The sequence below is a fragment of the Danio rerio genome, chromosome 16 (genome assembly GCF_049306965.1).
Source record: "Danio rerio strain Tuebingen ecotype United States chromosome 16, GRCz12tu, whole genome shotgun sequence".
Lineage (NCBI taxonomy): Eukaryota > Metazoa > Chordata > Actinopteri > Cypriniformes > Danionidae > Danio > Danio rerio.
Window position 1 is genome coordinate 55,755,379 of NC_133191.1, and position 25,104 is coordinate 55,780,482.

A 25,104-nucleotide genomic window follows, 5' to 3' on the forward strand; every position below is an offset into this window, starting at 1 on the left:
TTTTAGCCATTTCGAGGCTGGTTTCCAACCATTTCCAGCCTGGTCTTAGCTGGTCAGGCTGGGAGATAACCAGCTAAAACCAGCTTGACCAGCCTAGCCAGGCTGGAAGCCCAGCTAAAACCAGCTATGTCCAGTTTAAACCAGGGTGGTCAAGCTGGTTTTAGCTGGATTTAGCTGGTCATTTTCCAGCCTGACCAGTTAAGACCATGCAGGAAATAGCTGGAAACCAGCCTTAAAATGGCCAAAAACCCCTCTAAAACCAGCCTGGTCGACCAGCTAAAACCAGCCAACCAGCCTAGGCTGGTTTAAGCTGGATTTTTCAACAGGTAGGGCCTAAATGTTAGCTATTAGGTTAAAATCAACATTGAGGAAAAGCCATATTTGCAGTCACTATGTTAACATTACTAAAACATACAACTGAATTTTGTTAGTCATTAACTTAATTTAATAAATTGATTACGATTGTGTCATGGGTTTCAGCTGGATGGGTATCCGCTAAATAAAACATATGCTTGCTAAATTGGCGGTTCATTCCGCTGTGGCGACCTCTGATTAATAAAAGGACTAAGCCGAAGGAAAATGAATTAAATTTAACATTTTTAGCTCAGTTTGAACTGAAATTAGTTTATTTAACCTATCTTTTCCCTGGATTTTGTGTCAGCATAGTCCCTAAAAATATGTAAATGCAGGAAATGGGATTTAATTTGTGTCCACTTCTCGAACCAAAGTTATATATCATTAAATATATGATTTCTTGAATTTATTTTTGTATTTTATTATATTTATTTACATGTATTAATTTTACGTGTTGTGTTTTATTTTGTTTTTTTGGCGTTGTCTGTCGCGTTTCTGTGTCGTCATGTCCTGTCAGCGGAAGAAGGCGTCATCTTACAGACAGGCTGTGAGTTGGAGCTTTAAGATTTCTCTTAAATACATCAAATATATGCTTCATTTTAAGCTGATTTCGGTTTCTCTGAATGAAAGCCTCCTTTGAATGAATGTGATGACAGTGACATGTTGTTTTAACATCGCGATGTTGTTATTTTTAGGCTAGTTATAGCGCGCTCTTGTGCTTCCAAAGACGAGCAGGTTATTTACCATAGTATTATTAATCAGGTGTGTTTCATTCAGATGAACACAACGAGAGTGAGACGCTGTTTACTGGTGGAGTTAAAATTGTTCGTGTTATCATGTTTAACGTTACATGGAAAATAGGTTGGTGTGTTTGTGTACAAGGCAGACTGATATCTTAATATAATAATAATAATCCTACGTGGGGATATAATTAGCGCACTATACACTTACTATACTGTCATTTTCTTTAAAGCAAGTGACTTAATTGTGTGTAAATAATCAAACCTTTTAATGAATTGCGTATTGGCATTTGTTGGAATATATTTTAAAGTACACATAAAATTAAATCTAAACATATTGCTTTAGTTACGTTAGCTCACATTGCTTGTTTTGTGGTGAACAATTCATCTGTGTATGTCATTATGAAAAAAATGTTTGCCCTTGAGATCTGAAATTAAAATTTGAAAATGCACTTCCTGTTTGTTTTCAGTTTAATTCTCAGATGACATCAGTCTGTTGTTAAGGGTGTGACTAACATACTTAACCACACCCCTCCAGCTCAGTTATGACAGAGCTTAGAATGGGTTGTTGCTAGAGCGGATACGTTTGCGGCCGGAAGTTAACGCAAATTATTTCTATTATTTATTAAATTTCTAATTTGTTGTATTTTATCAACGTCTACCCCAACCCTAAACCCAACCGTCACAGTAATGTAAAAACTGTAGTTGTACCGAGTATTAGTTATGTTATCTATTAAATTACCCAATAAAATGTATTTTTTAACGCCTACCCCCACCCTAACCCTAAACCCAACCCTCACAGTACTGTAAAAATATTAATTATTGTTATACAGTGTCATAAAAAAATGCTGCTTTATTAATGTGCACATCACACTTCCGGCCAGTCGCATATCTAGACTTTACCCTTAGAATGACCAAGAGGCGACACTCAATCCGCTTGTTAAGTGTGACGTCACACGAAGCGGCTTCCGGGTCCAAGCGCTCTATTCAACTGAATGGGGAGACTCATGAAATGGTAATAATAAACGTTTACAAAGCGATTTAAGGCTTTCGAAAATGAAGATTGCAGTATATATATATCCATGCCTAATATCCGATGGCCAGAAAGTGATTCATTTTTTTTTATTGTTAAATTTTTGGTATTTGTTATGCAGCTAGCCCAGAGATTGTTGTGTACACTATGATTTTATATAAAAATTAACTTTAATGTGTGATAAATAAAACATGATCATAAACAAATGATTTCTCTACTCAAATGAATGGCGGCTTGGACCCGGAAACAGTATTACATACGTCACAAACACGTCACCACTTAACAAGCGGATAGAACGCTCCTTTGCAACAGCAACGCTCGGCAAAAGCCCAGGATTCCGCCATTTTGGAGTGAAAGCAATGGCAAGCAGCTGCTTTGTTTTTTATTCATTTATTTAAAAAGTGCATTAAAGCTGAGATGAAACCTGAAAGACGACAATACAACACTTACTATGTCAATCATCGGCACTTTTATTAGTTTATTTTGCAGAGTTAAAATATGCTGTTGTTCTAATGGAATTTTCATTCCAAAATGGCCGCCGCGCCATCTAGTGACTGTTTACCAAACTCCAGTAGAGTGTCGCCTCTGGGTGATTCTATGCTCTTTGGTTATTATGACAATAAACAGACCAGGGGTCTTTTCTTCGTACGTGGATGACTCAGTTAGCTGGATTTGAATATTGACGATTTGAAATGATCCAGGATCGTTTCGTTCTTCAAAACTCATCTGTGAGTTGTTGCCATAGTAACAGTTCTGGTAGCTCAAACCTGGTCAGCAGCAGCAGCTCATTTCATACAAACAGGATTAGATCGCATCAGATAAAGCTAAGAAAATACTGAATGTACAGAATTCTGATATTTTCTTACTGTAGTTATATAAACTTGGGAAAATAGTAAATATATTTTAACTAAGTATATATTTATAAGGTTAAAAAATATAAAACTTTAATAAAAGTACAAAGACTGCCAAAATTTACAAGAGAAAATTTATTGATATGAACTTTTTAGATACAAAAGCATGCATGCACAATATTCGACTTTTTTTTAAAACAGGATAATAATTTATGCAGTCATGTAAGTGTTTTGACTGCTAATATGCCGGTGATTGACACTTTTACCGATATCACAATGCTTTTTTTTAATGCAAAATTAATGTAATTAATTCCTTACGCAGATTAAAAAAAACTGGAGTAGGCCTGGGCTACTATAATAAAGAAAATCTTCTCTAAATGTAAAACTAAATACATTGATATGCATTAAAATACATCATGAATCCTCTTGACATATGGAAGTGTAAAGCCTGCAGCTCACAACAAAGGTGTAAAGTTATTGCGTATCATATTTAACAATCCGTTTACTGCTAATTTAATGTCATTTTGCTCGCATGAATAATTGAATATTAATCAGATGATGTCATTACGCTGCTGTGCCGTCAGCCAATCATTGCTGATCATCTGGTTTCGAGGATGGATAGCTCTGTCCTTCACAACACACGCACGTTCTCAAATCAGTTCATCCAGAAATATTAATCTGATTCGCGAACCAAATTAGCCAGAGATCAGTTATCAAGATTAACAGATCCAGGATCTGCCAAATCATCTTAGATCATTTAAGCGAGGTACGAAGAACAGACCCCAGGGGTCTTTTCTTCGTACGTGGATTACTCAGTTAGCTGGATTTGAATATTGACGATTTCACATGATCCAGGATCATTTTGTTCTTCAAAACTCATCTGCGAGTTGTTGCCATAGTAACAGTTCTGGTAGCTCAAACCTGGTCGGGAGCAGCAGCTCATTTCATATAAACAGGATTAGATCGCGTCAGATAAATTCTGATTTTTTTTACTGTAGTTACAGAGATCAGTTATCAAGATTAACAGATCCAGGATCTGTCAAATCATCTTAGATCATTTAAGTGTGGTACGAACAACAGACCCCAAATCTTTCAGAATGAAATGCCTACTTTTCTTACATCCAATCAGCTCGCAGTAGAAAAAAACAAGCCACACCCACTGTTTTCTCATTTAATTTAGTTTCTCCAGGAACTTCGCCACAATGCAGAAAAAAACGGTTGCAGTTTCTGGTTCATGCGGACTTTATTCCAAACTACCTAGAACATTAATTCATATATAATGCAAATATACATTTTTAGGTCATGCAGTGGCGCAGTAGGTAGTGCTGTCGCCTCTCAGCAAGAAAGTCGCTGGTTTCAGCCTCAGCTGGGTCAGTTGGCGTTATTGTGTGGAGTTTGCATGTTCTCCCTGCGTTCACATGGGTTTCCCCCACAGTCCAAAGACATGCGGTACAGGTGAATTGGGTTGGCTAAATTGTCCATAGTGAATGAGTGTGTGGATGTTTCCCAGAGATGGGTTGCAGCTGGAAGGGCATCTGCTGTGGCGACCCCAGATTAACAAAAGGGACTAAGCTGAAAATGAATGAATGAATATTAATTTCTAAAGAACTAAACAGGAAATGCGGGAACAATTAAAATGTTTTAGATTTTTATTTTATATATTATTTATTGCTGTTATTGGTGTCTTTTTATTGTTCTATTTATTTTTAATATTTTAGAAAAGTGATGTTCATAAAACAGCCAGAGGAGCTGAAATGGCTATAAATGCAGAAAACTCTCTCTCGCTCTCTCTTTCCACCACATCCATTAAAATATCCTACATAGATCATACAAACTGCTACAATTAGTAACTGATTTGTTTTTCCACAGAAAGGGCTGTCATGTCGTGGATTCGAGAGGAGAAACTGTCCCTTTTAGAAAGGCTCACTGCCAACATCTTAAAGGTGTGTTTCTCAGGATCATACAGTAGCAGAAACATAAAGAGACATGTCTACCCAACACGGAAACTTCTGTCATCGTTTACTCACCCTTCACTTTTGCCAAACCTGTTAGAGTTTCTTTAATTCTGTTGAACGCAAAAGAAGATATAAATATTTTTTTTCAAATATAATTTTATTGAATATTTTAGTGCAAAAACATGTCATAAAATTACATTGAGTAAGAAGATAATATCTGTCATACATGTAATCTGAATTTGAATTCTAACCCCCCCCCCCCCCCCCACATGAGTAAGAAAAATAATAATAGTAAATAAGAAATTAAATTGTTATAAAATAAGAAAGAAAATGTGTATTAAATTGTAATTAAATAAACAAGTAAATAATAATAATAATTATTATAATAATGACAAAGAATACAAAATTATATTGCAAAAAGGCCTATTACATTTCTTTTGTCCAGGCTGAGTCTAACAGACAAGCTTTTAGTCTTAGAGACTTAGACGCTCCTGAATAATCAAAGAAAGGGTCCCAGGTCCGATAAAATAGAAAAGGTTTGTTCTTCAGAGCTGTGGAGAAAGCCTCAAGTGGGAAAAGAAGATATTTTGAAAAATGTTGGAAACCAGTAACCATTGACTTCCATAGTATTTGTTTTTCTTACTAAGAAAGTAAATAGTTACAGGTTTCTAACATTTTTCTAAATATCTTCTTTTGTGTTTGACAGAAGAAAGAAACTTGTAAAGCTTTGCAACCACATGCAAATGAGGGAGAATTAAATTGTTTTGGGTGAACTCTCTTTTATCTCTTTAAAAATCTGTCTAGAAGCTTAATGACCTTAATGATTTTATTATTTATCAGGCAGGGCCAATGCCCAAACATGTGGCGTTTATCATGGATGGGAACAGGCGTTATGCCCAAAAGGAGCATAAGGAGAGGCAGGAGGGCCACACACAGGGCTTTGAGAAACTTGCGGAGGTGAGTGTAGAGATGTTGACATTTGACCATTGAGTCTCTAAATCAGTTGCTCCTCTAAATAAATAAACAATTTTTTTTTTCATTTTGAATAGTAAATGATGTAATTTGACTATTATTGTGACAGTTTGTGTACTTTTTAATGTTTTAAAATAACACTTCCTAATCAAGGCTACAATTTTTAAAATCAAGAGATATATACACTCACCGGCCACTTTATTAGGTACACCTTACTAATACCGGGTTGGTCCTCATTTTGCCTTCAGAACTGCCTTAATTCCTCATGATATATATTCAACTTGGTACTGGAAATATTCCTCAGAGATTTTGCTCCATATTGACATGAGAGCATCACACAGTTGCTGCAGATTTGTCGACTGCACATCCATGATGCCAATCTCCCGTTCCACTACATCTGGTGACTCTGAAGGCCATTTGAGTACAGTGAACTTATTGTCATGCTCAAGAAACCAGTCTGAGATGATTCTTGCTGTATGACATGGTGCGTTATCCTGCTGGAAGTAGCCATCAGAAAATGGGTACACTGTGGTCATAAAGGAATGGACATGGTCAGGAACAATACTCGGCTGTGGTGTTGACACAATGCTCAATTGGTACTAATGGACCCAAAGAAAACATCCTTCACACCCTTACATCTCCACCAGCAGCCTGAACCGTTGATACAAGGCAGGATGGATCGATGCTTTCATGTTGTTAATATCAAATTCTGACCCTACCTGAATGTGGCAGCAGAAATGGAGACTCATCAGAGCAGGCAACATTTTTTCCAATCTTCTATTGTGCAATTTTGGTGAGCCTGTGCGAATTGTAGCCTCAGCTTCGAGTGTTTATTAGAGTGAATGTTCCCTTTCTATCAGCTGGAACCAGTCTGGCCATTCTCCTCTGACCTCTGGCATCAACAAGGCATTTACGGCCACAGAACTGCCGCTCACTGGATATTTTCTCTTTTTTGGGTGTACCTAATAAAATGGCCGGTGTGTGTATAGTAGTAAAAATGAAATATTAGTAATATTGAAAATAGCACTTTTTTAATGGTTTGTTTTCCAAATCAAATGTAATAATCAAATGATCGGATAATAGACCCTTGCTTTCTTCAGAACCATTTATTTGATTCAAATATGTTTGGCACACTAGATTTTGATTTATATTGTGCCTTTGGAACCTTTTGGAATAAAAAAAAATAAATAAATGACAATATAGTCATAAATAAACAACGAAAAACAATGAAACTTATTTTAATTAATAGTCATTTCAGTGTTAAATACTATAATTTGCATTGAAGTTGATTAATGGGTGTCTAAATCAGACAAAAGTCTTGTCGTAGATCTCAGTTGTAAGAACAACAAATAATAGCTTGACATTTGTTAAAGTAGCATAAGGTAGATTATTTTGATGAATCATCTGTTGGACTGCATCCCAACCATCACAAATACTGCAGAAGACCTACTGGGACCCCCATGGACCCAAGATTCTTATAGAAATCAGTCAAGGTTGGTGAAGGAAAAGTCATGGTTTGGGGTTACATTCAGTATGGGGGCGTGAGAGAGATCTGCAGGGTGGATGGCCACATCAACAGCCTGAGGTATCAAGACATTTGTGCTGCCCATTACATTATAAACCACAGGAGAGGGCAAAATCTTCAGCAGGATAGCACTCCTCATACTTCAGCCTCCACATCAAAGCTCCTGAAAGCAAAGAAGGTTAATGTGCTTCAGGATTGGCCAGCCCAGTCACCAGACCAGAACATTATTAAGCATGTCTGGGGTGAGATGAAGGAGGAGCCATGAAGATGAATCCAAAGTGTCTTGATGAACTCTGGGAGTCCTGCAGGAACGCTTTCTCTGCCATTCCAGATGACTTTATTAATCAGTGATTTGAGTCATGTCAGAGATGTATGGATGCAGTCCTCCAAGCTCATGATGGAGTCAGACACAATATTCATTCTGTCTCCACTGCAGCAGGACTTTATATTCAATACTGGACATTATTTCTGTTCAGAGACAAGACTTTTGTCTGAGCAAAGTCAGACCCCTACAGTCCTAATGAAATCATTAAAAATTAAGGCATGATCATATTTTATTTTGGTAAAATAAGCGTAATCTAGAGGCCTTTGCCTTTCTTATAAGACACGTCCGATACCAACTGATCAACTAGAAGTCAAGTTATTATTTGTTGTTCCTAAAACCTAGATAGGAGACAAGTTTTTTGTCAGGTAGTGTATTATTACTATTTAAAAAGGCACTTTTTTGATTTGACTATAATCTAATCTGATTTTTTTCTGTAGTGAAAAGCAGAATTTTTCAGAATCATTTTCTGTCACCATGATTCTTCAGAAATTACTTGTAAATTTGCAGACACCAAAATAGCAGGTCTCAACCTTTGACCCATGTATTTCTCTCTCAACATGCATTATTGTCTCCCGCAGACGCTGCGCTGGTGCCTAAACCTGGGCATCCATGAGGTGACCGTATATGCGTTCAGCATCGAGAACTTCAAGCGATCAAAGGAGGAGGTGGACGGCCTGATGGAGCTGGCAAGACAGAAGTTCAGCCGCCTGCTGACAGAGCAGTGAGTTACTCTTCTACACGATCTGCTCATCTTCATTCAATTTTGCGCAATCCATAATCCATATTTTGTCCTTATTACACAGGGAGAATCTTGAGAAGCACGGTGTGTGTATTCGTGTGCTGGGAGATCTGACTCTGCTGCCTGAAGATCTGCAGACACTTATTGCCAAAGCTGTCGTGTCAACCAGAGCGCACAACAAGTGAGTATTTGTCATCTAGCTCATGTTGGAAGTTGCTAAAGGTGGAACAATTTATTACTAAAGTAACTCAAAACTGCCTCTTTATATAATTTACACTCACCGGCCACTTTATTAGGTACACCTTAGTACCGGGTTGGACCTCCTTTTGCCATCAGAACTGCCTTAATCCTTCGTGGCATAGATTCAACAAGATACTGGAAATATTCCTCAGAGATTTTGCTCCATTTTGACATGAGAGCATCACACAGTTGCTGCAGTTTTGTCAGCTGCACATCCATGATGCCAATCTCCCGTTCCATCACATCCCAATGGTGCTCTATTGGATTGAGATATGTTGACTGTGGAGGCCATTTGAGTACATTGAACTCATTATCATGTTCAAGAAACGAGTCTGAGATGATTCACGCTTTATGACATGGTGTGTTATCCTGCTGGAAGTAGCCATCAGAAGATGAGTACACGGTGTTCATAAAGATATGGTCAGCAAAAATACTCAGGTCACTTGACACGAAGCTCAGTTGGTACTAATGAGACCGAAGTGTGCCAAGAAAATATCCCCCACACCATTACACCACCAGCCTGAACCGTTGATACAAGGCAGGAATTGAGAAACAGCTCATGTCTACACAGCAAATTCTGGTCTTTGGATTAAACTCCCTTGGAGTTCAAATCAACTCAATCTGAGTGTACATGCGTGACCATCAAATTTACTCCCCTGCAGAGTTGAAATCACTCTGCTTTTGAAGTTAAATCTGACACTTTCTGGAGTTAAAATTGTAATCCTACAGAGAGTAATTTTACATTTGGGTATAATATAAACTCCTTACCAATGTTAAAATTGAACACTTCTTAGAGTTAAAATGTACTTCAAACAATATATATATTTTTTGTGAAAACGACTGAACTGATGCAATAATTTTACTTACTGCTTTTAATTTTGCAAATCCACACATTAGATTTAGAAATTCCATCAATGGACACACAAATTAATTGTCACAATAGCATTAAATCTAACAGCAAAACATTTACTAATAATACATGTTGGCAGCCAATGCTAACTAAAACCAATGGCTTAATAAAATAAAAGATATTAACGTTACCTTGTTGTGTAAGTTAGCCTATTTGAAAAGTGAGCAGCAGGTTTCTTCATCTGATCAAGAAAAGCTAACTTTTGTTAGATGCTAAGTTCGCCACTCACAGCGTCACAGTACAAAACAAAACACCTACAGCAAAACACATTTCTGTCACAAAATATACAACATTTTAAAAAAGCTTTTAGAATTGTATAACAATGCACACACAACGAAGAACATAACTCCAGTTCTTTTGTGCTGCTCAGCAGGGTTGTGTTATAACAAACTTTCTAAAAATGTAACTCCATTGGCTGGGGCCTCATGTACGAAGACTTGTGTGGAAATCATACTAAAATATTGCGTACGCACAAAGCTGTAAATGTGCGTACATACAAAGCTGTACATCTGAATGAACGTGAAACTAAGCGTAACATGCACGAGCACAAAACCCCTCCCTGCCTCCTCCCCCGTATGAATATGCTAATGACTATACTATACTAAAATCAAGCAAGAAGAGAAACTTTGAACAGAATGTGAATTGGAGGTGCTGCTTTCGGAGGTAGAATGGAGAAAAGCGGTGTTATTTGCAAGTTTGTTCTCCGGAATTAACAACAAAAGAAAAAAATAGAGTGGGAGAGTTTAGCTTATGCGGTTAACACAGTTGGGTCTGAACATCGCACTGAGTGAATTAAAAAAGAAGTAGTGTGATTTATTGGTGTAAAATGTTGCTGCATCCGTAACAGTCTCAGTGGCGCAGCTCATAAGATGCATGTCAACATGTTTTGACATGTTCGAGCATGAACTCGGTTCGAATCCAGCGTCTTATGAACTCTTTCTTCTTTTTTCCCCCGCTACATATCAGATTTTGCCAACTGTTTATCACGACAAAGACAAGTAGGAATCATTAATAAGTCTGTGCATCATATTTTATTTGCACATTTATTGAATGGAAATGTTTCTGATTCACGCATGCAAATTCATCTTCAGATTGTGTCTTTATAGCAATGTGCGTGCGGTAGATAGCTCAGATTACATTGGGAAAACAGGCGACCGCTGCAAATTGTGCTTTAATGTTTAGCTGGTCAACGGTATGGAAACCTTATATACCTGCTATATGAACCCGTCTCATACAGCTGCCATTGCAAGGCTCAGACACTTTGTAGAGAGCAATTTAACACAACTGCCTCTAGGAGTCGCCAATGGAAATAAAACAGACACGCACAAAAAATGTGCGTACGCCAGCCATAAAGCTGCCGTGGAGCTGCGCACATTCCCACGTTCAGTTCATCGTTAGTAAATCCAAACGTGAGCGATTCTGAGCGTGAAACCTGGCGTACGCAAAGTTTTTGCGTACGCAGCGTTGATACATGAGGCCCCAGGTGTTCAGGAACTTGAACTCCAAAATACAATACAACAGGGAGTATCCCATAACACAAAATTGTGTTAGAGTTCAAAAATAAACTCCAAAAATGTAACTCTTTCTCACTTTTTTTCCTAACCCTTAATTTCTCAACTCCAGTAATTTGCTGTGTACATCCCTAAATGCATTAAGTTGGTGTCATGTGATTGGCTGATTAGAAATTTGCCTTAACAGTTGGAGAGGTGTACCTAATAAAGTGGCCAGTGAGTGTACAAAATAATGAATTTATTTTATTAAATTAACTGGCCATTTCAGCAAAAACAATATTGTTTTTTGTCACTTTTAAATTTTGTTTAAAAGTTGCTAGGACAGAATGAAAAGTTGCTAAATCTAGCAACAAAGTTGCTAAGTTGGCAATACTAATGCTTGTTCATCTCAAAAACATAGCAAGAATCAGATGCTTTGTTTCTAGTGAAGATTTAAAAAACTTGTTCATGCTTTTATCAGCAGCAGGGTGGATTACTGTAATGGACTCCTCACTGGTCTTCCTAAAAAGACAGTCAGACAGTTGCAGCTCATCCAGAACACTGCAGCCAGAATTCTAACCAGAACCAGAAAATCAGAGCACATCACACCTGTCCTCAGGTCTCTACACTGGCTGCCAGTTACATTCAGAATAGAGTTTAAAGTATTATTACTGGTCTATAAATCACTAAATGGCCTAGGACCTAAATACATCACAGATATGCTAACTGAATACAAACCTAACAGATCACTCAGATCTTTAGTATCTTTAGTATCATATAAACTAAAAGTTCCAAGAGTTCAGTCAAAGCAGGGTGAATCGGCTTTTAGCCACTACGCCCCTCGCTGCTGGAATCAGCTTCCAGAAATGATCAGATGTGCTCCAACATTAGGCACATTCAAATCAAGACTGAAAACACATCTGTTTAGCTGTGCCTTTACTGAATGAGCACTGTGCTGCGTCCGACAGATTGCACTATCATGTTTTTCTCTTCTTCTTCATTCTTTCATATCACATTTTACCTGTTTTTATGTTTTGTTTTGTTTTTACGCATTTTTATTATTTGTTTTTATTTTTATTTTACTTGTTTCTTTTATTCTTGTTTATATAAAGCACTTTGAATTGCCATTGTGTATGAAATGTGCTATATAAATAAACTTGCCTTGCCTTGCCTTTATTGTGGCCAGGACTAAATATGCATTTACAGATTAATTTTATGATATTTTCCTGAAAAAAACAAGATTCTTTAAACTCAAAAATGAACTTTGTTTATTTATTTTTTCACATTATATGTGTGAAAATTATATGTATGTTTCATCTATGTGTGTAATGTTGTTCAAGCTCCAGTTTGATGTAATTCACATCACATGTATTCATTTATTCATTCATTTTTTTTCGGCTTAGTCCTTTTATTTATCAGGAGTCGCCACAGCAGAATGAACTGCCAACTATTCCAGCATGTTTTATGCATCGGATGCCCTTCCAGCTGCAACCCATCACTGGAAAACACCCATACACTCTCATTCATACACATACACTACGGCCAATTTAGCTTACCCTATTCACCTACAGCGCATGTGTTTAGACTGTGGGGGAAACCAGAGCACCAGGAGGAAACCCACGCCAACACAAGGAGAACGTGCAAACTCCACACTGAAACGCCAACTGACCCAGCCGAGGCTCGAACCAGCGACCTTCTTGCTGTGAGGCGACAGCACTACCCACTGCGCCACCGCACTGCCCCACAGCATTCCATGACTGAATAAAAATGCAGAGTTTATTTCAAACAGAAACTGTAAATAGTCTATACTCTCGTTGTTTCGAGCCTCGGCTCTGCGTTTCAGTGTGGAGTTTGCATGTTCTCCTTGTGTTGGCGTGGGTTTCCTCTGAGTGCTCTGGTTTCCCCCACAGTCCGAACACATGCGCTATAGGTGAATTGGGTAAGCTAAATTAGCCGTAGTATATATATGTGTATGAATAAGTGTATGGGTGTTTTCCAGTGATGGGTTGCAGCTGGAAGGGCATCTCATTTTGGATTATTTAATACATCCTGAGTAATTTGACCAACCCCAATATTTGTAACGTTAATGTGTGCTTTCGCATCATAATCTCTCACGTTTCTCTGCAGGTGTTTTCTGAATGTGTGTTTTGCTTACACGTCGAGACATGAAATTGCAAATGCAGTGAAGGAAATGGCATGGGGAGTCGAGCAGGGACTGATCAAATCCAGGTAAACTCCATTTTATTGAAACAAGTGCAGCAAAACAATTGCAGCAAGTTTATTATTAATAATTGTGGGTTTTATTTTTCAGCGACGTGTCTGAAGTTCTCCTCAGTGAGTGTCTGTATAGCAGTAATTCTCCAAACCCTGATCTGCTCATCCGTACATCTGGAGAAGTGCGTCTCAGTGACTTCTTACTGTGGCAGGTAATGGAGATTTCTATATTAGTCACTATCATAGCAAACAGTGCATCCGGAAAGTATTCAACGCGCTTCACTTTTTCTACATTTTTTATGTTACAGTCTTATTCCAAAATGGATTAAATGCATTTATTTCCTCTGTATACTCCACACAATCCTCCATAATGACAATTTGGAAAAAAAGAGTTTTTGAAATTGTTGCAAATTTATTACAATTAAAAGCTGAAGAATCACATGTACATCAGTATTCACAGCCTGCTATTTCCGGATGCACTGTATATTGATTATTGTGGCAGGTCTAGTTGAAACAGAACAGAACTTTTTAAGACAGTGTTGAATCAACAGGCAAAAGCAATACATACCTTTAACTGTACGTTCACACCGAAAGCGGCGACAGCGTCAAAGTAGCCGGAAGTCATTCATTTTCAATGAGAGCCGGCGGCGATAGGCGCCGAGGAGCAGCGCGGTGCGTCTTCGCTGGCGTGAGCGTCGAGGAGAGTTGAAATGAAGTCAACTTTATGGTAATGAGATATGACGCGGTTCGGCGGCAAGCAATCAGAATGAAGACGTCCATCGCTTGATAGCAGTTCAGAGAACACAGACCTGTGAACTTTGGTTCCGACCACAGTTGTTCCCAAGGGTTTGATTATTGCGGTCGCCGGATTTCCAATTATTTACAATTTTTTCCTACAGGAACATACATTAAATAAGTTACTGCCGAGTTACTGATGTTCATTAAAGTTATATAAATTTATCTTAAAAAAGCGGGAATCTCACGCGATGTGACAGTACAAAACAGTACTGCTGCTTCAGGATATTTCAGACATATGGACACATATTGGATAAATAGAGCAAAGCCACACCACATGCAACTTGATCTTCCATTGTTGTATGAATTTGATAAGAAGTGCGCAACATTTTCACGCTAGAAACATGTTTTATGCAGGAATGTAACTGATATGGTGCAACGGCTCCTTTAAATATGAGATCAATGTAGCGAGTTTTGACGCTCTCGCTGCCGGAGCTGAAGGCAGAGAGCGTTGTCGCCAGGGCGGCCAGAGCGACCTTGGACGCTCTCGCCGCTTTCGGTGTGAACGTACGGTAACTAACACTCCATAACTAAAAAATAATATTCCACAACAATAATAATCAGATTAACACCATGATTCTGTCGCCCCATTCTTACCCTAATAAACTTTTTCTAAATAAATAAACAGCTGGCAAACCACCAAGCAAATTTCTTCTTCTTGCATGTATCTTCTGAAAACTTTTGATTTTACCCCACACAGAAATACAAAAGCTTCTTAATGTTGTAATGTAGTATGTAATGTAGTTGAATGATGATTAAATAATATGTCTTTTTTCCATTATTCAACTTTTTCCTCAATAATGTTATACTCCACAGACCTCGTATTCGTGTCTGGTGTTCCAGTCGGTCCTGTGGCCCGAATATTCCTTCTGGAATCTGTGTGAGGCTATTTTGCAGTTCCAGCTGAGTCATCGATCTATCCAGGTGTGCCATAACGCTTCTGTTGTTCTGTTTGTATGGAGAGTTTTCAGCTTGTTTGATGTACCTGCTGCATAGGGTGCCATTCACTATATACAGCATGTACATAGATTTGCTTTAATGTCTCAATTAGACATACGGTTGAAGTCCTCCTGTGAATTTGTTTTTCAGATATTTCTCAAATTATGTTAAACAGATTCAGGAATTTTTCACAGTATGTCTGATAATATTTTTTCTTCTGGAGAAAGTCTTATTTGTTTTGTTTCGGCTAGAATAAAAACAGTTTTAATTTTTTTTAAAACAATTTTAAGGTCAATATTATTAGCCCCCTTAAGCAGTATTTGTTTTTGATAATCTACAGAACAAACTACTGTTATACAAATCTTAATTACCCTAACCTGCCTAGTCAACCTAATTAACCTAGTTAAGCCTTTAAATGTCACTTTAAGCTGTATAGAAGTGTCTTGAAAAATATCTAGTCTAATATTATTTACTGTCATTATGGCAAAGATAAAATAAATCAGTTCTTAGAAATGAGTTATTAAAACTATTATGATTAGAAATGTGTTGAAAACAATCCTCTTTCCGTTAAACAGAAATTGGGAAAAAAATATACAGAGGGGGGCTAATAATTCTGACTTCAACTGTATGTCAATATTCAGTAATTCAATATAATTGTATTAATAAACATGCACAATATTGATAACATGACCACTTTAAAATACTGTAAATAATTATTTAACCTTTTATCAGTGCTTAGAGACCTTATTGATTATATATATTTATGTATATTTTAAGAATTATGTTTATTGGATTTTCACAATATACAGACAACAATAAATCTTCAAAACAAATATCAACAACAAAAAAAAAAACAATGGAGACAAAAAAAGAGAGAATAAATAATGGAGATTAAATAATGGATTATGCAGTGCATCCGGAAAGTATTCATAGCGTTGTTCATAGCATTTTTTTATGTTACAGCCTTATTCTAAAATGAATTAAATTCCTTTATTTCCTCAAAATTCTCCACACAATCCCCCATAATGACAATGTGAAAAAAGAGTTTTTGAAATTGTTGTAAATTTATTAAAAATAAGAAAGCTGTAAAATCACATGTACATCAGTATTCACAGCCTTTGCCGTGAAGCTGTAAATTGAGCTCAGGTACATTCTGTTTCCACTGATCATTCTGAAGATGTTTCAGCAGCTTTATTGGTGTTCACCTGTGGTCAATTCAGCTGATTGGACATGATTTGAAAAGGCATACACCTGTCTATATAAGGATCCAGGGTTGACAGTGCATGTCAAAGCACAAACCAAGCATGAAGACAAAGGAATTGTCTGTAGACCTCTGAGACAGGATTGTCTTGAGGCACAAGGCTGGGGAAGGTTACAGAAACATTTCTGCTGCTCTGAAAGTTCCATTAAGCACAGCGGTCTCCATCATCTGTAAGTGGAAGATGTTTAACCAGCAGGACTCTTCCTCGAGCTGGCCGGCCATCTAAGCTGAGGGATCGGGGGAGAAGGGCCTTAGTAAGGGAGGTGATCAATAACCCGATGATCACTCTGTTTGAGCTCCAGCGTTCTTCTGTGGAGAGAGGAGAACCTTACAGAAGGACAACCATCTGTGCAGCAATCCACCAATCAGGCCTGTATGGTAGAGTGGCCAGACGGAAGACACTCCCCACCTGGAGTTTGCCAAAAGGACTGAAGGACTCTCAGACCATAAGAAACTAAATTCTCTGCTCTGATGAGACTCAAATTGAACTCTTTGGAGTGAATGCCAGCCGTTACGTTTGGAAAAAAGCAGGCAGCGCTCATCAGCAGGCTCATACTAACCCTACAGTAAAGCATGTTGGTGGCAGCATCATGCTGTGGGGATGTTTTTCAGCAGCAGGAACTGGAAGACTAGTCAGGATAGAGGGAAAGATGAATGCAGCAATGTACAGAGACATCCTGAATGAAGACCTGCTTCAGAGTGCTCTTGACCTCAGGCTGGGGTGATGGTTCATCTTCCAGCAGGACAATGACCCAAAGCACACCACCAAAATATCAATGGAGTGCCTTCACAACAACTCGGTGAGTGTCCTTGAGTGGACCAGCCAGAGCCCAGACCTAAATCCTATTAAACATCACTGGAGAGATCTGAAAATGGCTGTACACCGTTACTTCCCATCCAACTTAATAGAGCTTGAGAGGTACAGCAAAGAGGAATGGGTAAAAATTCCCAAAGACAGGTGTGCCAAGCTTGTGGCATTATATTCAAAAAGACTTGAGGCTGTAATCGCTGCCAAAAAAGCATCAACAAATTATTAAGCAAAGGCTGTGAATACTGATGTACATGTGATTCTTCAGCTTTTTTATTTTTAATAAATTTGCTACATTTTCAAAAGCTTTTTGTTCACATTGTCATTATGGGGGATTGTGTGGAGTATACAGAGTAAATAAATGCATTTAATCCAATTTGGAATAAGACTGTAACATAAATAAATGTGAAAAAAGTAAAGCGCCGAGTAATTATCCGAATTATCCGAATAATTTTCGAATGCACTGTATATAAAACAGGACTAACCCAAATAAAAACAGATCAGAAAAAGGCCTAAAAACATTCCTTATTTTTCAGATGATAATACAGTTACAAAATTCCTTTTAGCATAGGGCAAAGACTATGTGCCAAATAATCCAAATATGGAGTCCAAATTGTTTGTGTAAAACATAGGTAAGATGTTCCAAAGACATTAACTCAAAAAGTATCTTGTGTCAACCTTAAAGGGCTATGACACCCCCCCCCCTTTCGGTTCAGGTCCACCTCAGAATTTTTTCAAAAGATGCATCATAGTGGGCGTGGAGCTCCGCGAGCAAAGGGCAGGAGTGGGCGTGGCCAGCAGAGCAGGGGAGAAGGAGGGGAGCGAGCAACTGTCAGTCGGTTCACAAAATAAGACACAAACCATGAGGAGACTCATGATTATATAGTTTACAAAGTTAAAATGCAAAGAAATAAACAGTAATTTAATGCCCTGCTGCATTTGTAATTTCAAATAAAACATGGAAAAAAATTTAAAATCATTTTAAACCCGGAAGCTGAAATCAGCAGACAAAAGCTTAAAATTACCCAGTTTTCCCCACAATTAAAGCCGACAGGTGCTAACATTGTCTTAACTGATGCTCAACACACACAAATCTGTTAAAATCTCAAAAAAGTACTCAAGGATTTCATGAACCTTTAAAATGATGGACATTTATCACTAATCCAATTACGTAAAATATGTGTTCTAGTGGCATAGGTTAATAATATACTATACAATTTCTTATTAGCTGATGAAACATTCATTATATATTAACAGCTCAAACATTTTTAAGTTAATCTGGCCTACAACATGATGAAATATTGATTGAACTGTTCATTTCTATGGCTAATGTACACTAACACCATTTCTTTAAGACTCCAATCGTCAACATTAGTTAATTGAACTAAGCTCAAAATAAAAAACTACAAATTCTTTTATTCATCATAGCTGATGATCATTTCTTTGTTAATGCCTAAAACGCGTTAAAATACAGTCGTAATCTGATTAGCGGTCAGAATCATTTTATTAAATGGAGTTAATAACTAATAAAAATCTGTTGTATTTATAAGGTTTTTGTTGTATGATAACTTAGCAGCTGTAACAAATCAGGCTATTCCTCACTGCTGATTTTAATCCATTAACTAACCATTACTAATGAGACTTTATTGTAATTCTATTGTAGTTTATTATCCTTTTCCAACTATCCCTTTAATATATGTATGAGCATTTTGGCCACAGGATATTGTATTACAGCATGTGCCATTGTTGCACAAGTCATTTTTGCTAACGCTAACCATTAATCTTTCCCTAAATGGCTTCTCGATGGCATCAGTTTAGGAAGTTCAGAAGTTTATTTAAAGATGCAAAAGCATGCATTTTAATGCAGACAGTAATTGCATTTAATTTAGTTCATTACTACAGCAAAGTTAACTTCTCATTAGCTGAACCAAGACCTTTCGCTTGATTAACTATTAATCATGCCTACTCATGGTATGCAAGTTTCAGAATTACTCCGTCAACGTTCTGTCAAACACACAAAAGGCAAATAGAAACCACGAGTGACCACAGGCCTGTTGCACAAAACAAGTTGAAGTTTCAGGTTGACATATCCAAAGAAATGCAAACTAGTTAAGATCAAGTTGAGTTGTTTCACAAGCTTGATATAAACATTCTACTCTGGAGCACATGCAAATGTGACAAGTGCAGCAAACAGCACACATGTCAACATTGGGATGTGAAAATAAGGGATATGCCCACCATAGCAAGGGATATCACAACTAGGGGTGTCAAAATAATCGTTTCTTCAGTGCACCACGATGCAGACGAGGACAATTCAATATCGGTTCAGTAATAATCATAACCGGTTATTACTGACGTCATTTACCTCATATGCGCTCTGTCGCGAGGAAGGCGATCGCGAGTATTTACAACGCTCTAAAACTCATAAACTGTGCACAATTTCACTGTGTGTGTTTGCTGGATCAGTCTTTCACTGACATATACAACAAAAGCCCCTATCTCACTGAGATAGAGAGAATGAAAGTGCTCCATTTCTCTCTCTCTTTCTCTCGCTCTCTCTCTCTCTCTCACACACACACACACACACACACACACACACACACAGTGGCCCATTTGACCTGCTGGCGTGGCTTTTCTTCTCCTCTCGGCTGTTTTACAGCGTTACTTCTGGATAAAGAAACGAGCGCGTGTCTGCAGAGTTTTCTCCACCCTGTCTATCATACATCAGCTGTGAGATCGCACAAGAGCCAATTGCAACCGTTTTTGTTGAGGGTGTGACCAATCAAAGAGGTGTAAGACAACTAGACAAGGATCAGAAAGTGAGCTGGATATTTATATTTGTTTATATTATTTGCTATGCTCGTTTTGTTTAAAGTTACAGTTTGTATATCTGACTGTTTGTATTAAATGACAAAATTGTATTAAAAATAATATATAAATATAAATATATTCATACATTTAATACAAGAACTGCTGCTGTGAAGAAAATATAAAACTGTGTATGGAAAGCACCATCAATGCACCGTGATATCGAATTGAACGGAATCGATGACATGATAATCGTAACCGAACCGTGAAACTAGTGTAGGTTCACAGCTCTAATCACAACCCTAAGAAAACCCCCAAAAATGACTAAATATGTTTCTCTGGAGCTGTTTAATTGTAAATAAACAGATAAATGATAAGTAATACATTTGCTTTATAATAATAATAAAAAAAAATATTAAGATACAATGATGTGCTTTCATTTTCTCGGTGTGAATATTCTTAAATAATGTAGCCTTTGACAGCAAGCATCAGTGTTTTTTGAGATTGAAATAAAAATAAGGGATGATGGGGCAGGGTGGTGCTGGATATGTGCGTACCTTTTGAAAAAAAAAATCCTGCAGGCGCCCCTGTTGGAATCTTCAGATGGTTTTTGCTATTTCTGCTGAGAATTTTGGTAAAAGTCTGCGGATTTCTGCGGAATTATTTTGGGAGTATCACAACTAAAATCTTAATATGTGAAATAAAAAATAATATATTTTTAACTTTTATTTAATGTTTAAAATGCAAATTCAATTAGATTCACTTTATTTGGTAAATAAAGCAAGTTTGTCATGTAATATATCTAGTAAAAGACAAACTGCATTGTACATAAACCAGATGAGCATTTTCACATTAGTCAATAATATTACTGAAATTAATTTAAAAAAACTGAATAAATATAGATTTACACAAGTAAATAAACAGAATTAATGATGGGCTAAAAAACCCATTCGCAGATTCTGGATGGGCCAACCGATAACTCACACTCAAGCACATTCAAGGCAGCATGATGATGAGAAATGTAATTAATAGTTACTATTATTGTCATCATCATCATTAGATATTCATTTAGGGATTATTGCACAAATATTAAGTCATCACAGCACTAGTTAGCAAGTTGTTTCTGGTGTTTGTTAGTCCTAATTGATGTTGTTTCCAAATACAATAAATCCCTTAATTTACAATTTGCAGTGGTGCTCATTCATTTTTGGTGGGTGCTCCTACATTTTTCCTGGTGCTCCTAAATATTTAAGGTTGGGAGCATCGGTGCTACCAAGTAAAAAAGTTAATTTCGAGCGCTGTAATTGGTCAAAAAATATTGTCAATTAACCCATTTGATCAGTTATAAATGCATAGCAATGTTTTACACATGTGTTGGTGCGATACTTTGTAGTGTGCAGTTTAATACAACTCCCTTTAGGAGTCGCCAATGGAAATAAAACAAACACACACAAGACATACACGTACGCCAGACATGACGTTGGCGTGGAACAACGCACATTCTCACGTTCATTTTATTGTTAGTAAATATAAACGTGAGCATGGAACCTGGCGTGCGCAAAGTATTTGTGATACATGAGGCCCCAGGTCATAAATATTTACCTGAAAGTTTTGGAAAAGTCCTGAAAAGTTTGTAGCAAACATTAAGGGTGTCACGATTTCAATTTTAAATTGAAATTGATCGAAATTTTTGCTCAATTTCGATTATCGAATCAAAAAATATAATCGTCGATGCTGCCACGCCCCCATGTCACGTCAGCTTGGCTTGCCAAGCGGGAAAAAAACACGTTTGTTGAAGTGCTTGTTAAACTGCAGACGCAGGAGACCCGTCGACAGAACTTAAACCCTCTCCTCTTTCAATGAAGTCGCCGGTGTGGAAGTATTTTCGATATCCAGTGAGTTATGTTGACAATGTTCGTGTTGAAAAAACACAAAAAAACACAGTTTGCAAGCTCTGCTTTGTACATATAGGGTTAGGCCGATAGACGAAGGGCGCATCGTGATCCTCCGCCCCGCCCCCATTGCAAATCCGTTCGCGAAAACACTCAGGCGCTGTTTACACTAATATGTCTTTGTTTTAAAATGGCATTTTAGAACGACAACGATTTGACATCCACAGTGGCGTGTAGTATTTCTGAGCAGCCCTCCTTCTTCACTACCGCTGAAAACACACATGACGTGACCACACACACTCATTCACACACAGACACAGACGCACAGAGCCATGCGCTCGAGACAGCAGGTCCAGGCAGTCAGAGGATCAGTAGACTGCTTCAATCTTTCACTCACTTGTACTTGGTCATTTTAGCGAACACCTCAGATACTGTTGGCTGGTTTCTGTTGGTTGTGCGTCTTTTTTACCGACGCCATTATAACGACACAGATCACTGCCTATTCACGAGTCCCGCAGAAAAAGTGATTGACAGGTGGTAATTATGTGTGTATCTTGCCTTTATTCATTTACTGTATGATTTGTTTATGGGAAAAACAAAAACCATGCAGGTCAGGTAGTTTAAACGGTAGGCTACAAAAAATTTATTTGTTCTTAATTCATTAATCATTCATAATCGAAAATCGAATCGAACCGCGACTTTAGAATCGAAAAAGTAATCGAATCGAGGATTTGGAGGATCGTGACACCCTTAGTAAACATGTGTATGAACCCTGCCTCTAATCTTAACCAAGTTGGATTTATTTAGTTTCGTCAACTCTAAACTGAAGCCTGGTTTATACTTCTGCGTCAGGTGACCGGCGTAACCCACGGCGCATGCAACGCACGTGGCTGTGCATTTATACTTCTGCGCGCTGTCTCTGTTGGTCTGCATTAACACTTCCGAAACGCAGTGAGGTGTAAATGTTCCTCTGTGTCGAGTTTCTTCTCTGCTGTTTTGCTTTTCCTGAACACTTCCTGGATGTACAAGTGGCTCAAACTCGCTCATTTTGAGGCAGGAACCGGCGGACGTGCAACAACTTTAACTATGAGGTAAACACAAAACAAAACTTTCCATCAGGAGCTCCTTCACGGGACTCCACACTTGTAAACAATCGCTACATTGGGCTCACGTCCAGCTCGCGCCATTCGCGCGGCTCTCGGTCCCGCCCAGACTCGTCAGCGCTACCAAAGCCAACCAATCACAGAGCTTGTGCTACGCGTCGTTGCGACGTGTAGTTATAATTTTTAAGAGGTGCACGTCAGCGACGCCGACGGCCACGGCGAAGGGCTATGCGTCAGCGCCGTAGCATACGCCGGCGTTTGATGCAGAAGTATAAATCCGCCTTTACTCTACAACAGGGGTCACCAATCTCGGCCCTGGAGGGCCGGTGTCCCTGCAGGTTTTAGCTACTACTTGCCTCAACACACCTGCCTGGGTGTTTCAAGTATACCTAGTAAGACCTTGATTACCTTGTTCAGGTGTGTTTGATTAGGGTTGGAGCTAAAATCTGCTGGACTCCGGCCCTTCAGGAACAAGTCTGGTGATCCCTGCTCTACAACCTGGAGTTTGTTCTACTTCTTTTGTGCAACCAGCCTCAGGTTTCTCACATAACCTGCTTTTTATATTTAGGCCTTGATGTCATGTGTGTGCTTTGTTGCAGAAAGCCCGGGAGCTGCACAGAGAAGAGCAAGTGCTTCAACAGATGGAGTCGGATCGCACCTGTGTGGCTGAAATCCTCCAGCATCGCGGCAATGGAAAGCCTATGGACGGTCAGAGTCGGCAGAACGCACTGCTAAACTACAGCAGCAGCCGTGAGGAGAGGGTTCGAGGCTTTCTGAACGCCCTGCAGCACAAGAGAGACGCTTTCTTCGATGATTTAAGCAGCCAGGCTGTTGTGGCTTAGCGATGAACTGTTTATCTGGTGATCTGTGAATACTGTAGATCTGGAAGGACGCTTCACCCCGTTTTATGGGGCAATGGTTATGTATACTTGAAATTGGAATAGAAATCTGGTAATAAATTCGCTTTGATTGAGCACAGGGGCTTCGTTTATGAACTTATACACTGTTTGACATCAATGTCATATTTAATCAAAAGAGTGAACGTCAGTAAAAGTCATTACTCTTCATTAACTGGTCAGTATTGGTCATTATTACTTCATTGGATGTTTGTCTTACTGCTTGTGTAAAGAAATACACAAGGTAGTTTAGTATGAAGCTTAAATACAGTAACACTGAAAGGTGTGGACACATTCGACTGAATATAGTTCATTCATTCATTTTCCTTAAGCTTAGTCCCTTATTTATCAGGCGTTTCCACAGCGGAATGAACCGCCAACTATTCCAGTATATGTTTTACACAGTGGAAACTCCTCCAGCTGCAACCCAGTACTGGGAAATATCCACACTGACATTCACACGCACACACACTTGTACACTACAGCCAATTTGTGTTTGGACTGGGGGAAACCTGAGCACCTTGAGGAAACCCACGCCAACATGGGGAGAACATGCAAACTCCGGACAGAAATGCCAACTGGCCCAGCTGAGACGACAGTGAGGCGATAGTGCTAACCTCTGAGCCACTACTGCGTGAAATTAGTTTTATAAGGAATATTAATGTACATGGAAAAGCATATTAAATGCAGGTAGTGTCCATTTTTAAATGGCTTTCAATTGTCACTGTGTGTAAAGGATATATTTCTGTATTATTTAAAGATATTGACCTTAATAAATTTGATTATACAGTTGAAGTCAGAATTATTAGCCCCCCTTTGAATAGTTTTTTCCTTTTTTAAATATTTCCCAAATGATGTTTAACAGGAAATTTTCACAGTATGTCTGATAATATTTTTTCTTCTGAAGAAATTCATATTTGTTTTATTACGGCCAAAATAAAAGCAGTTTTTAATTTTTTAAAAAACATTTTAAGGTCAATATTATTAGATCAATATTAGATATATATTTTTGATAGGCTACAGAACAAACCATCTTTATACAATGACTTGCCTAATTACCCTAACCTGCCTAGTTAACCTAATTAACCTAGTTAAGCCTTTAAATGTGCCTTTAAGCTGTATAGAAGTGTCTTGAAAAATATCTAGTCAAATATTATTTACTGTCATCATGGCAAAGATAAAACAAATAAGTTATTAGAGATTAGTTATTAAAGCTATTATAATTAGAAATGTGTTGAAGAAATCACTCTGTTA

General features: G+C 38.0%; 1 protein-coding gene and 1 long non-coding RNA gene across 2 annotated transcripts; one reads left to right on the top strand and one right to left on the bottom strand.

The window, feature by feature from the left end:
* Positions 1–853: 853 nt before the first annotated feature.
* dhdds (dehydrodolichyl diphosphate synthase) lies at positions 854–23,928 on the top strand. The gene is given in 9 exon segments (NM_213187.1): positions 854–901; positions 4,848–4,921; positions 5,774–5,890; positions 8,334–8,476; positions 8,559–8,675; positions 13,262–13,363; positions 13,446–13,560; positions 14,960–15,067; positions 23,554–23,928. Coding segments are annotated over 8 exon segments (1,008 nt in total). The 5' UTR covers positions 854–901; positions 4,848–4,858; the 3' UTR covers positions 23,797–23,928.
* Positions 5,977–10,755, bottom strand: LOC141378104 (uncharacterized). Its single transcript, XR_012391795.1, has 3 exons — positions 9,433–10,755; positions 7,648–9,176; positions 5,977–7,545 (listed from the first exon to the last, which is right to left on the bottom strand). It is a non-coding gene; the product is annotated as an uncharacterized lncRNA (long non-coding RNA).
* Positions 23,929–25,104: the final 1,176 nt, after the last annotated feature.